Source organism: Ranitomeya variabilis, chromosome 5 (genome assembly GCF_051348905.1).
Source record: "Ranitomeya variabilis isolate aRanVar5 chromosome 5, aRanVar5.hap1, whole genome shotgun sequence".
NCBI lineage: Eukaryota > Metazoa > Chordata > Amphibia > Anura > Dendrobatidae > Ranitomeya > Ranitomeya variabilis.
This window is the reverse complement of record NC_135236.1, coordinates 312,603,264-312,616,484: the sequence shown is the minus strand read 5'-3', so window position 1 is coordinate 312,616,484 and position 13,221 is coordinate 312,603,264. Positions and strand designations below refer to the sequence as shown.

The 13,221-nt window shown below is 46.6% G+C and overlaps 1 protein-coding gene across 1 annotated transcript in view; it reads right to left on the bottom strand.

Annotated features, from left to right (window-relative positions):
- The window catches only part of CAMK1D (calcium/calmodulin dependent protein kinase ID), a 362,392-nt gene extending 354,374 nt beyond the window's left edge, over nucleotides 1–8,018 (bottom strand). The window contains exon 1 of the mRNA XM_077264591.1: nucleotides 7,401–8,018. Coding sequence (XP_077120706.1) covers nucleotides 7,401–7,492 — 92 coding nt within the window. The 5' untranslated portion in view covers nucleotides 7,493–8,018. The remainder of the gene's footprint in view (nucleotides 1–7,400) is intronic.
- Nucleotides 8,019–13,221: the final 5,203 nt, after the last annotated feature.

The window sequence follows — 13,221 nt, the reverse complement described above, 5'->3', positions numbered from 1 at the left end:
TTTTCCTCATTTAGGATATTGCTATATATATATATATATATATATATATATATATATATATATAAAAAGAACAACCAGTCCACCGATCATCCAAGTTTCATATATTTCAAAAAAAGAGGCAGCACTCCATTGTTTCAGTGAAAAATGTGCAGGGTTTAATCTACCCACATATTCAGGCAACGTTTCAGCTCACAATGAGCTTTTCTCAGAAATGAGAAAAGCTCATTGTGAGCTGAAACGTTACCTGAATATGTGGGTAGATTAAACCCCGCACATTTTTCACTGAAACAATGGAGTGCTGCCTCTTTTTTTGAAATATATATATATATATATATATATATATATATATATATATATATATATATATATATATATATATATATATACACACAGTGAATGAAATAAGTATTGAGTACGTTGCCTATTTTCTAAGTAAATAATTTCATGTCAATAGCACCTTTAGAAATATATTGCCAGATGTCGATAACAGATCATCCAAGTCACAGAAGCAAAGAAATCAAACCATAGATGTCCATAAATTATGTTATGTGTAATAATGAGAAATGGCACAGGCCCATTCTCCAACACAAACACTCTTCAAATCCTGAAGGTTCCATGGGCTCCTTCTATAAACATTAGTTCCCTCCATACATTTTGTATTGGATTGAGGTCAGGTGATTGCCTGGGCCATTCTAGCAGCTTTATTTTCTTCCTCTGAAACCAACTGAGAGTTTGACTGTGTGTTTTGGACCATTGTCTTGCTCAAATGTCCACCTTCATTTCACCTTCATCATACTGGTAGATGGCAGCAGATTTTTATGAAGAATGGTGACGTGTTTAGTAATTATTTCACCCGCTGTGTACATATACAGGTGCATCTCACAAAATTAGAATATCATCAAAAAGTAAATTTATTTCAGTTCTTCAATTCTTCAAAAAGTGAATCTCATATATTATATAGTCATTACAAACAGACCCAACAATGAAAAAGAGCTGAAGGCTGCTATCAAAGCAACCTGGGCTTCCAAAACACCTCAGAAGTGCCACAGGCTGATCACTTCCATGCCACACCGCATTGATGCAGTAATTGATGCCACAGGAGCCCCGACCATCTATTGAGTGCATTTACTGAACATACATTTCAGTAGGCCAACATTTCAGATGTTAAAATCATTTTTTCAAGCTCGTGTTATAAAGTATTCTAATTTACTGAGATAATGACTTTTGAGTTTTCATTGGCTGTAAGCCATAATCATCCATATTAACAGAAATAAACACTTGAAATAGATCACTCTGTTTGTAATGAACCTACATAATATACGAGTTTCACTTTTAGTATTGAAGAGCTGAAATAAACTTTTTGATGGTATTCTAATTTTGTGAGATGCACCTGTATATATACACATATACCGTTTATATCATTTTTCATATACACTACAGTCTATTGTTTGAAAACAAATTGTAAGCATTATTCACATAATGAAGGGATCGTGTCTGGAAAGTTATAGGATGCCATGTCTATATTATACACATTCAAAACCATCCTTTCTGGCATTCTGCAGATAATGATCTCAACCAAGTGCTCATCCCTTGTCTTGTCTGATCAGGTACTACAGACCTGTCCTATCAATTCACATAGTGTACATCCTGGCTTAAGGTGCATTTAGACTGCACAATTATCAGGCACCAGCGCTCTTAGGCATACTCATTCTTGATAATCATGCAGTGTAAACAGGCTGCCAATCACCAGATGAACGTGCTAAATGCCAGCTGGTGTAAACATGGCTTAACTCCATGAAATTAATCAGTGTCCTTGCTCACTCTATGTACCCTACCACCATACTCCATCTGCCTCACCACTGTCATACTAGTTCCCTCCCATGCCATATCACTGTCATCCCTCTTCTTATGTATCAAACCACTGTCCACTCAGTAACATTATGTGTCAAACCACTGTCCTCCCCTCACCTCATGTACCATACCACAGTCCTACCCTCACCTCTCGTTCCATACCACTGTCCTCCCCTCACCTCTCGTTCCATACCACTGTCCTCCCCTCACGTACCATACCACTGGCCTCCCCTCCCCTCACGTACCATACCACTGTCCTCACCTCACCTCTCGTTCCATACCACTGTACTCCCCTCACCTCTTGTAGTATACCACTGTCCTCCCCTCACCTCTCGTACCATACCACTGTCCTCCCTTCACCTCATGTACCATACCACAGTACTACCCTCACCTCTCGTTCCATACCACTGTCCTCCCCTCACCTCTCGTTCCATACCACTGTCCTCCCCTCACCTCTCGTTCCATACCACAGTCCTCCCCTCACGTACCATACCACTGGCCACCCCTCCCCTCACGTACCATACCACTGTCCTCCCCTCACCTCTCATTCCATACCACTGTACTCCCCTCACCTCTTGTAGTATACCACTGTCCTCCCCTCACCTCTAGTGCCATACCACTGTCCTCCCCTCACCTCATGTACCATACCACAGTCCTACCCTCACCTCTCGTTCCATACCACTGTCCTCCCCTCATGTAACATACCACTATCCTCCCCTCTCCTCACTTACCATACCACTGTCCTCCCCTCCCCTCACCTACCATACCACTGTCCTCCCCTCCCCTCACCTACCATACCACTGTCCTCCCCTCCCCTCACCTACCATACCACTGTCCTCCCCTCACCTCTCGTACCATACCACTGTCCTCCCCTCACCTCTCGTACCATACCACTGTCCTCCCCTCACCTCTTGTACCATACCACTGTCCTTCCCTCCCCTCTCGTTCCATACCACTGTCCTCCCCTCACCTCTCGTACCATACCACTGTCCTCCCCTCCCCTCACCTACCATACCACTGTCCTCCCCTCCCCTCACCTACCATACCACTGTCCTCCCCTCACCTCACCTACCATACCACTGTCCTCCCCTCACCTCTCGTACCATACCACTGTCCTCCCCTCACCTCTTGTACCATACCACTGTCCTTCCCTCCCCTCTCGTTCCATACCACTGTCCTCCCCTCACCTCTCGTACCATACCACTGTCCTCCCCTCACCTCTCGTACTGTACCACTGTCCTTCCTTCACCTCTCATACCATACCACTGTCCTCCCCTCATGTAACATACCACTGTCCTCACCTAACATGCCAAACCACTGTCCACGCATTCACATTATATGTTTCAAACCACTGTCCTCCCCACACCTCACGTACTATACCACTGTCATCTAAGGTACCTTATGCCTTATGTACCAAAATACTTTCCTCTCAGTCACATTATATATAAACCACTGTCCTTACTCTCCTCCTGTACAAAACCACAATCCTCCCTTTCATTATGTAACACATAGCTATCCTCTCTTATCTCACTTCATTTGGGAACTAATATCATCCTTCACTCTTCCCTCACTTCATTACTCACTGTCTTCTACAGCTACATGTGCAAAACCACTGTCCTCATCTCTCACTGTCAAAGCCATGTTGAAACCAATGTCCCCCTTCACATCATGTAGTACACTGTTATTTTCCCTCACTTCAAATACCACCCAGTGTCTGTACCAAACCATTGTCTTGCATCTCTTAAAATACCACTCACTGATTTTCCTCCCTTCATTTACCACACCATTATGCCAACTACCAGTACCCCTGGAGACTTCATGTGCCACACCATCATTCTCCCTCTCTTGATGTACCAGTACACTGTTTACATTCACTTCCTATGTCCACTGACCTGCCTCATCATATTTACCATACTAATGACCTCCCTCATCAGAGGTACCACACCACTGACCTACTGACCTCACTCATCATATTTACCACATTACTGACCTACCTCACCTGAGGTACCACACTACTGACCTCCCTCACCTGATGTACCACACTACTGACCTCCCTCACCAGAGGTACCACACTACTGACCTCCCTCACCTGAGGTACCACACTACTGACCTCCCTCACCTGATGTACCACTACTGACCTCCCTCACCTGAGGTACCACACTACTGACCTCCCTCACCAGAGGTACCACACTATTGACCTCCCTCACCAGAGGTACCACACTACTGACCTCCCTCACCAGAGGTACCACACTACTGACCTCCCTCACCAGAGGTACCACACTACTGACCTCCCTCACCAGAGGTACCACACTACTGACCTCCCCTCCCTCACCAGAGGTACCACACTACTGACCTCCCTCACCAGAGGTACCACACTACTGACCTCCCTCACCAGAGGTACCACACTACTGACCTCCCTCACCAGAGGTACCACACTACTGACCTCCCTCACCAGAGGTACCACGCTACTGACCTCCCTCACCAGAGGTACCACACTACTGACCTCCCTCACCAGAGGTACCACACTACTGACCTCCCTCACCAGAGGTACCACGCTACTGACCTCCCTCACCAGAGGTACCACACTACTGACCTCCCTCACCAGAGGTACCACGCTACTGACCTCCCTCACCAGAGGTACCACGCTACTGACCTCCCTCACCAGAGGTACCACACTACTGACCTCCCTCACCAAAGGTACCACACTACTGACCTCCCTCACCAGAGGTACCACACTACTGACCTCCCTCACCAGAGGTACCACACTACTGACCTCCCTCACCAGAGGTACCACACTACTGACTTCCCTCACTAGAGGTACCACACTACTGACCTCCCTCACCAGAGGTACCACACTACTGACTTCCCTCACAAGAGGTACCACACTACTGACCTCCCTCACCAGAGGTACCACACTACTGACCTCCCTCACCAGAGGTACCACACTACTGACTTCCCTCACCAGAGGTACCACACTACTGACTTCCCTCACCAGAGGTACCACACTACTGACCTCCCTCACCAGAGATACATACTACTGTCCTCCCTCACCTGAGGTACCACACTACTGACCTCACTCACCTGAGGTACCACACTACTGACCTCCCTCATCAGAGGTACCACACTACTGACCTCAATCACCAGAGGTACCACACTAATGACTTACTGACCTCCCTCACCTGAGGTACTACACAACTATTCTCCCTCATTTCATGTCCTATACACGCAATTATGCTCCCACATTTTATGTCCTGAACACGCCATAATGCTCCCTCATTTCATGTCTTTATATTCTCCATGTACTGCGTCCCAACCATCATATAGTCAATGTATTGCACCACTAGCCTCACATACCCCAAGTACCACAATACTGACCTTAGATACTCCATGTACCACATCAGTGCCCCATGTACTCCATGTACCCGATCCCAGTCCTCATATACCTCATGTACCACATCATTGCCCCATGTACTCTATATACCACATCATTGCCCTATGTACTCCATGTACCACATCACTGCCCTCATGTACTCTATGCACATCACTGCCCCATGTACGACATTCCTCCCCTCATGTACTCCATGCACCACGTTACTGCCCCATGTACCACATCCCTGCCCTCATGTACTCCATGTACCACATCACTACCCCATGTACCACACCCCTGCCCTCATGTACTCCATGTACCACATCACTGCCCTCAAGTAGTCCATGTACCACATCCCAACCCTCATGTACTCCATGCACATCACTGCCCCATTTACCACATCAATGCCCTTATGTAATCCATGTACCACATCACTGCCCTCATGTACTCTATGTACCCTATCCTTGCCCTCATTTACTCCATGTACCGCATCACTGCCTCATGTACTTCATGTATCACATCACTGCCCTCGTGTACTCCATGTACTCTATCCCTGCCCTCATGTATTCCATGTACCCCATTACTACTCCATGTACCACATCACTGCCCACGTGTACCCCATGTACTACATCTCTGCCCTCATGTATTCCATGTACCACATCCCTGACCTTATATACTCATGTACCACATCCCTGCCCTTATATGCCCCATGTACCACATCACTACCCTAATGTACTCCAGGTACCACATCACTGCCCCATGCACTCCATGTACCACATCAATGCTCCATGTAGTCCATGTACCCAATCCCAGTCTTCATATACCTCATGTACCACATAATTGCCCCATGTACTCTATGTACATCACTGCCCCATGTACTCCGTATATCACATCATTGCCCCATGTACCACATCACTGCCCCATGTACAACATCCCTCCCTTCATGTACTCCGTTTACCACATCACTGCCCTCATGTACTCCATGCACCATGTCACTGCCCCATGTACCACATCCCTGCCCTCATGTACTCCATGTACCCTATCCCTGCCTTCATTTACTCCATGTACCACATCACTGCCCTCATGTACTCCATGTACCACATCACTGCCCTCATGTACTCCATGTACCACATCACTGCCCTCATGTACTCCATGTACCACATCACTGCCCTCATGTACAACATCCCTCCCTTCATGTACTCCATGCACCACGTTACTGCCCCATGTACCACATCGATGCCCTCATGCACTCCATGCACCATGTCACTGCCCCATGTACCACATCCCTGCCCTCATGTACTCCATGTACCCTATCCCTGCCCTCATTTACTCCATGTACCGCATCACTGCACTCATGTACTCCATGTATCACATCCCTGCCCTCATGTACTCCATGTACTCTGTCCCTGCCCTCATGTACATCACTCCCTCATGCAATTCATGTACCCCATCACTGCCCTTATATACTTCAAGTAACCCATCCCTGCCCTAATATCACATCACTACCCTCATGTACTCCATGCACCACGTTACTGCCCCATGCACCACGTTACTGCCCCATGTACCACATCCCTGCCCTCATGTACCACATTACTGCCTGATGCACCACACCCCTGCCCTCATGTACTAAAAGTACCACATCACTGCCCTCATGTACTCCATGCACCACCTTACTGCCCCATGTACTCCATGTACCACATCACTGCCCCATGTACCACACCCCTGCCCTCATGTACTAAAAGTACCACATCACTGCCCTCATGTACTCCATGCACCACATCAATGCCCCATGTACCACATCACTGCCCTTATGTACTCCATGCACCATGTCACTGCCCCATGTACCACATCACTGCCTCATGCACCACACCCCTGCCCTCATGTACTAAATGTACCACATCACTGCCCTCATGTACTCCATGCACCATGTCACTGCCCCATGTACCACATCACTGCCCTTATGTACTCCATACTCCATGCACCATGTCACTGCCCCATGTACCACATGGATGCCCTCATATACTCAATGTAACACATCCCTACCCTAATGTACTCCATGTACCACATCCCTGCCCTCATGTACCACATCCCTGCCCTCATGTACCACATCCCTGCCCTCATGTACTCCATGTACCCCATCTCTGCCCCATATACCGCATCTACCACCTAATTAGGTACTTACGAGCCAAGAACCTCCTTGAATTCAAAAATCTTCTTGATGTCCTCCACCTGCTTTTTCCAGGAGATGCTATTTTCTCCATTCTCCCGAGCCATGGCAACAAGTAACACTTGATATGTCCCCCACAGACAAGAGTTCACCTCGCGATGCCCCTTCCTCTTCTCCGGGCACAATTCCTCTGCCAGCAGATACTTCCTGTAGTGGAGCCGATGAGCCCTGATAGCTGCCCGCACTGTCACATGGAAGGTGAGTGCTCCTCGCTGCTGTGGGCGCTGCAGCCGCTCCCGCTGCCACCGGTCCTGCACTGAGCCGCACACTGAAGGTGAGGACTGGAGAGCAGGTATCCCCCGTCACAGCGCGCTCCCTCCCCGCACACAGAGATGCATGGCAGTGTTATTATCAGACACAAGCAGGGGGTGGTGCTGCCAATTGCAGGCCGGGCTCCCCCTACTGCCGCTGCGCTGCCGGCGGAGGATTAGTGCATGTTGTTATGGGGATAGCACGCTGGAGCGGTGTGCGAGTCCCCTGCTCAGCCTGACAGCACTAACTCAATAATGACTTCAGAGATAATTCGCATTGCACCAAAACCCCGGGCACGTCAATGAGGCGCCTTTCCTGGGGAGTGAGTACAAAGCGGACGAGAAGCGTCCCTGCAGCGGCTCTGGGAGCGCGCCACCTGCTGGCAGCTCTATGTAATGCAGTAGGGAAGACCGGGATGTTCACAGCAGAATATTGCTATAGAATACAGAAACTTGGGAAGTTCCACATATGATAGGCAGGCAGATAAATAGATTATTATTATTATTATTATTATTATTATTATTATTTTTATTATTCTAGATGGTGGCCCGATTCTAACGCATCGGGTATTCTAGAATATGTATAGTAGTATATAGCACAGCCCACGCAGTATATAACACAGCCCACGTAGTATATAACACAGCCATGTAGTATAGAGCACAGCCACGCAGTATATAACACAGCCCACGTAGTATATAACATCCACGTAGCATATAACACAACCCACGTAGTATATAACAGCCATGTAGTATATAGCACAGCCACGTAGTATATAACACACCCCACTTAGCATATAACACAGCCCACGTAGTATATAACACAGAGACGTAGTATATAACTCAGGCCACGCAGTATACAGTACAGACCAAAAGTTTGGACATGCCTTCTCATTTAAAGATTTGTCCATATTTTCATGACTATGAAAATTGTAAATTCACACTAAAGGCATCAAAACTATGAATTACCACATGTGGAATTATATACTTAACAAAAAAGTGTGAAACAACTGAAAATATGTCTTATATTCTAGGTTCTTCAAAGTAGCCACCTTTTGCTTTGATGACTGCTTTGCACACTCTTGGCATTCTCTTGATGAGCTTCAAGAGGTAGTCACCGGAAATGGTCTTCCAACAATCTTGAAGGAGTTCACAGAGATACTTAGCACTTGTTGGCCCTTTTGCCTTCACTCTGTGGTCCAGCTCACCCCAAACCATCTCGATTGGGTTCAGGTCTGGTGACTGTGGAGGCCAGGTCATCTGGCGTAGAACCCCATCACTCTCCTTCTTGGTCAAATAGCCCTTACACAGCCTGGAGGTGTGTTTGGGGTCATTGTCCTGTTGAAAAATAAATAATGGTCCAACTAAACGCAAACCGGATGGAATAGCATGCCGCTGCAAGATGCTGTGGTAGCCATGCTGGTTCAGTATGCCTTCAATTTTGAATAAATCCTCAAAAGTGTCACCAGCAAAGCACCCCCACACCTTCTCCTTCATGCTTCACGGTGGGAACCAGGCATGTAGAGTCCATCCGTTCACCTTTTCTGCGTTGCACAAAGACACGGTGGTTGGAACCAAAGATCTCAAATTTGGACTCATCAGACCAAAGCACAGATTTCCACTGGTCTAATGTCCATTCCTTGTGTTCTTTAGCCCAGACAAGTCTCTTCTCCTTGTTGCCTGTCTGTCATGTCGGACACTGTTCAGACCAGGTCGTTCGACAGACAGCGGTTATTCCGTTTTTGACCACTATGCGCTCATTGGCGTCGGCTTGATTTTATCTAGCTGGTCCGGGGTTAATTTACCTGGTGCTCGGATTGGAAGCTGGGCCATGCCCACTGCCTTTAAATAGTTCTCCTGAACATTGGGCGTCCCGATTATAGCTTCTGTCTAGTGCTTGGTTATCTCGGTCTGGAGTGGTGAGCTAGGAGTTGGAGTATCGTTGCTGGTGGTGTATTTCCCTTTGTCTTATTTACTCCTTCCTATATTTGTATTTATTTTGCCCTGTGCATTTATAGTGTATTCCTGAGTGACTGCGGCGTGGTGTATATTTTCCGTTATCCTTGTCTGTGCTAACTGTGGGTATTGGTGTATTATCACTTCACTGGGTGGAGGGTGATATTTTCAGCCTAGGGTTGAAACAGGAGACAGGGAGAGGGTGGAGGCCTAGACATGCACACCATCAGTGTAAACTCTAGGTAGAGGGTCAGTCAGGATTTCCCTAGTCTGAGGGAAATTGCAGGGGCCCGGGTTATTAGCTCTTGCCCACCTAGGCTTCCCGTGACACTGTCCTTAGCAGTGGTTTCCTAGCAGCTATTTTACCATGAAGGTCTGCTGCACAAAGTCTCCTCTTAACAGTTGTTGTAGAGATGTGTCTGCTGCTAGAACTCTGTGTGGCATTGACCTGGTCTCTAATCTGAGCTGATGTTAACCTGCGATTTCTGAGGCTGGTGACTCGGATAAACATCCTCAGAAGCAGAGGTGACTCTTGGTCTTCCTTTCCTGGGGCGGTCCTCATGTGAGCCAGTTTCTTTGTAGAGCTTGATGGTTTTTGCCACTGCACTTGGGGACACTTTCAAAGTTTTCCCAATTTTTGGGACTGACTTGACCTTCATTTCTTAAAGTAATGATGGCCACTCGTTTTTCTTTACTTAGCTGCTTTTTTCTTGCCGTAATACAAATTCTAACAGTCTATTCAGTAGGACTATCAGCTGTGTATCCACCAGACTTCTGCACAACACAACTGATGGTCCCAACCCCATTTATAAGGCAAGAAATCCCACTTATTAAACCTGACAGGGCACACCTGTGAAGTGAAAACCATTTCCGGTGACTACCTCTTGAAGCTTATCAAGGCAATGCCCAGAGTGTGCAAAGCAGTCATCAAAGCAAAAGGTGGCTACTTTGAAGAACCTAGAATATAAGACATATTTTCAGTTGTTTCACACTTTTTTGTTAAGTATATAATTCCACATGTTTTAATTCATAGTTTTGATGCCTTCAGTGTGAATTTACAATTTTCATAGTCATGAAAATACAGAAGAATCTTTAAATGAGAATGTGTGTCCAAACTTTTGGTCTGTATTGTACATATATACATACATATTCTAGAATACCCGATGCGTTAGAATCGGGCCACCATCTAGTCCTATATATTTACGGATTCTTTTCTATCATGTTGGCCTGCGGCCCCCAGTGTATTGTATTGGGTATTTGACAAGAGTGATGTCCGATCCAGGGACAGACTATTTATTTCCGGATCCCCACATTGTAGATAACCCACAGCATTAGGAGTTTGCTCGGAAATAGAAAGTCCCAAGTCATTTGTCATCTGTATCATCGAAGGTGGAAGTTTTGTCTGCTGCAAAACCCAGAACTACAAGATCTGAAAAGTGAAGGATCTATTTGCAAAAAAAAAATTCAGAAGCGGAAATGACAGGGCTTTTTAACCCAGCACAAATACCTGTTATTTCATAGCACTAGTCTCTGTGCCAGCGGTGTCACTAATCGCCCCCAGACATTGGAGCCTAGGAAGTGTCATATGAGAAGACCATTACTGATAAATACCTCTTAGGCCGGTTTCACATGTCCTGATATTTCTGGTACTGGTAAACACTCTACCGGAGATATCCGTGTCCGTGTGACACATCCATGTGGCACACGTGCGGCAGCCGTGTGCCACATCAGTACCACACGGACGGCCGCCGGGAAGCCGCACTACAGTAAGCGCTGTCCCCCTGCGTGTGGTGCTGAACATAGCTGTTATCCCTTCTCCTCTGTTCGGGAGAATGAATGAAAGAAAAACAGACGTGGGTTCCCCCCTATATTTTACAACCAACCAAGCAAAACTCATGGGTGCAGGCTGCTATTCTCAGGCTGGTAAAGGGCCATGGATTAACCCTTTATCAACTGTAGGATTAGTAATGGATATGTGTTTTATTGACATCTCTCCATTACTAAGCCGGCTTAATGTCACCTTACAATAGGAAGATGACATTAACCCCTCATTACCCCATATGTCACTGCTACAGGGTAGTGGGAAGAATCAGGCAAAGCTCCAGACTTTGCACGTCTAATAGATGTGCCTTTTCTGGGCAACTGCGGGCTGCTTTTATTACCAGCCTGAGAAGAGCAGCCTGCACCTGTGAGTTTTGCCGGGTTGGTTGTAAATTATAGGGGGGACCCCACATCGTTTTTTTCTTTCATTCATTGTCCCCTGATCGCGCTGCTCCCTGCAGAGCAGGGGACAATGGATGAAAGTCAGGTTCAGCACCACATGCAGGGGAACAGCGGCTTACAGTATCGCTGCTTCCCTGCAGCCGTCCGTGCGCACGGAGGACATTGTACACTGTTCTCCGTGTACGGCGCGTTTGGCGGGCCGTGTGTTCAGATAAAAACAGATATGTCTACATGTTTTGAACACGAACACACGGTCCGTCAAAACACGCTAACATCAGCATAGACCCATTTATTTGAATGGATCAACATGTGTCAGTGTCTCCAGTACGTGAGAAAATTGTCACTACATGTACTGGAGGCACTGACGTGTGAAACCGGCCTTATGTTAAGTTCCCATGATGAGTATTTGGTGAGTTTTGGATGTTGCAGGTTTTTTTAAAAATACAAGTAATCTATTTTACATAATGAATGCAGAAATGGCACAGAAAATCTGCAACATCAACCAGGCATGTAGAGTCCATCCGTTCACCTTTTCTGCGTTGCACAAAGACACGGTGGTTGGAACCAAAGATCTCAAATTTGGACTCATCAGACCAAAGCACAGATTTCCACTGGTCTAATGTCCATTCCTTGTGTTCTTTAGCCCAAACAAGTCTCTTCTGCTTGTTGCCTGTCCTCTGTGTGGCATTGACCTGGTCTCTAATCTGAGCTGCTGTTAACCTGCGATTTCTGAGGCTGGTGACTCGGATAAACTTATCCTCAGAAGCAGAGGTGACTCTTGGTCTTCCTTTCCTGGGGCGGTCCTCATGTGAGCCAGTTTCTTTGTAGCACTTGATGGTTTTTGCCACTGCACTTGGGGACACTTTCAAAGTTTTCCCAATTTTTGGGACTGACTTGACCTTCATTTCTTAAAGTAATGATGGCCACTCGTTTTTCTTTACTTAGCTGCTTTTTTCTTGCCGTAATACAAATTCTAACAGTCTATTCAGTAGGACTATCAGCTGTGTATCCACCAGACTTCTGCACAACACAACTGATGGTCCCAACCCCATTTATAAGGCAAGAAATCCCACTTATTTCTTATATATATTTATTAAGGCCGGTTTCACACGTCAGTGCCTCCAGTACATGTAGTAACAATTTTCTCACGTACTGGAGAAACTGACACACGTTGATCCATTCAAATAAATGGGTCTATGCTGATGTTAGCGTGTTTTGACGGACCGTGTGTCCGTGTTCAAAACATGTAGACATATCTGTTTTTATCTGAACACACGGCCCGCCAAACGCGCTGTACACGGAGAACAGTGTACACTGTCCTCCGTGCGCACGGACGGCTGCAGGGAAGC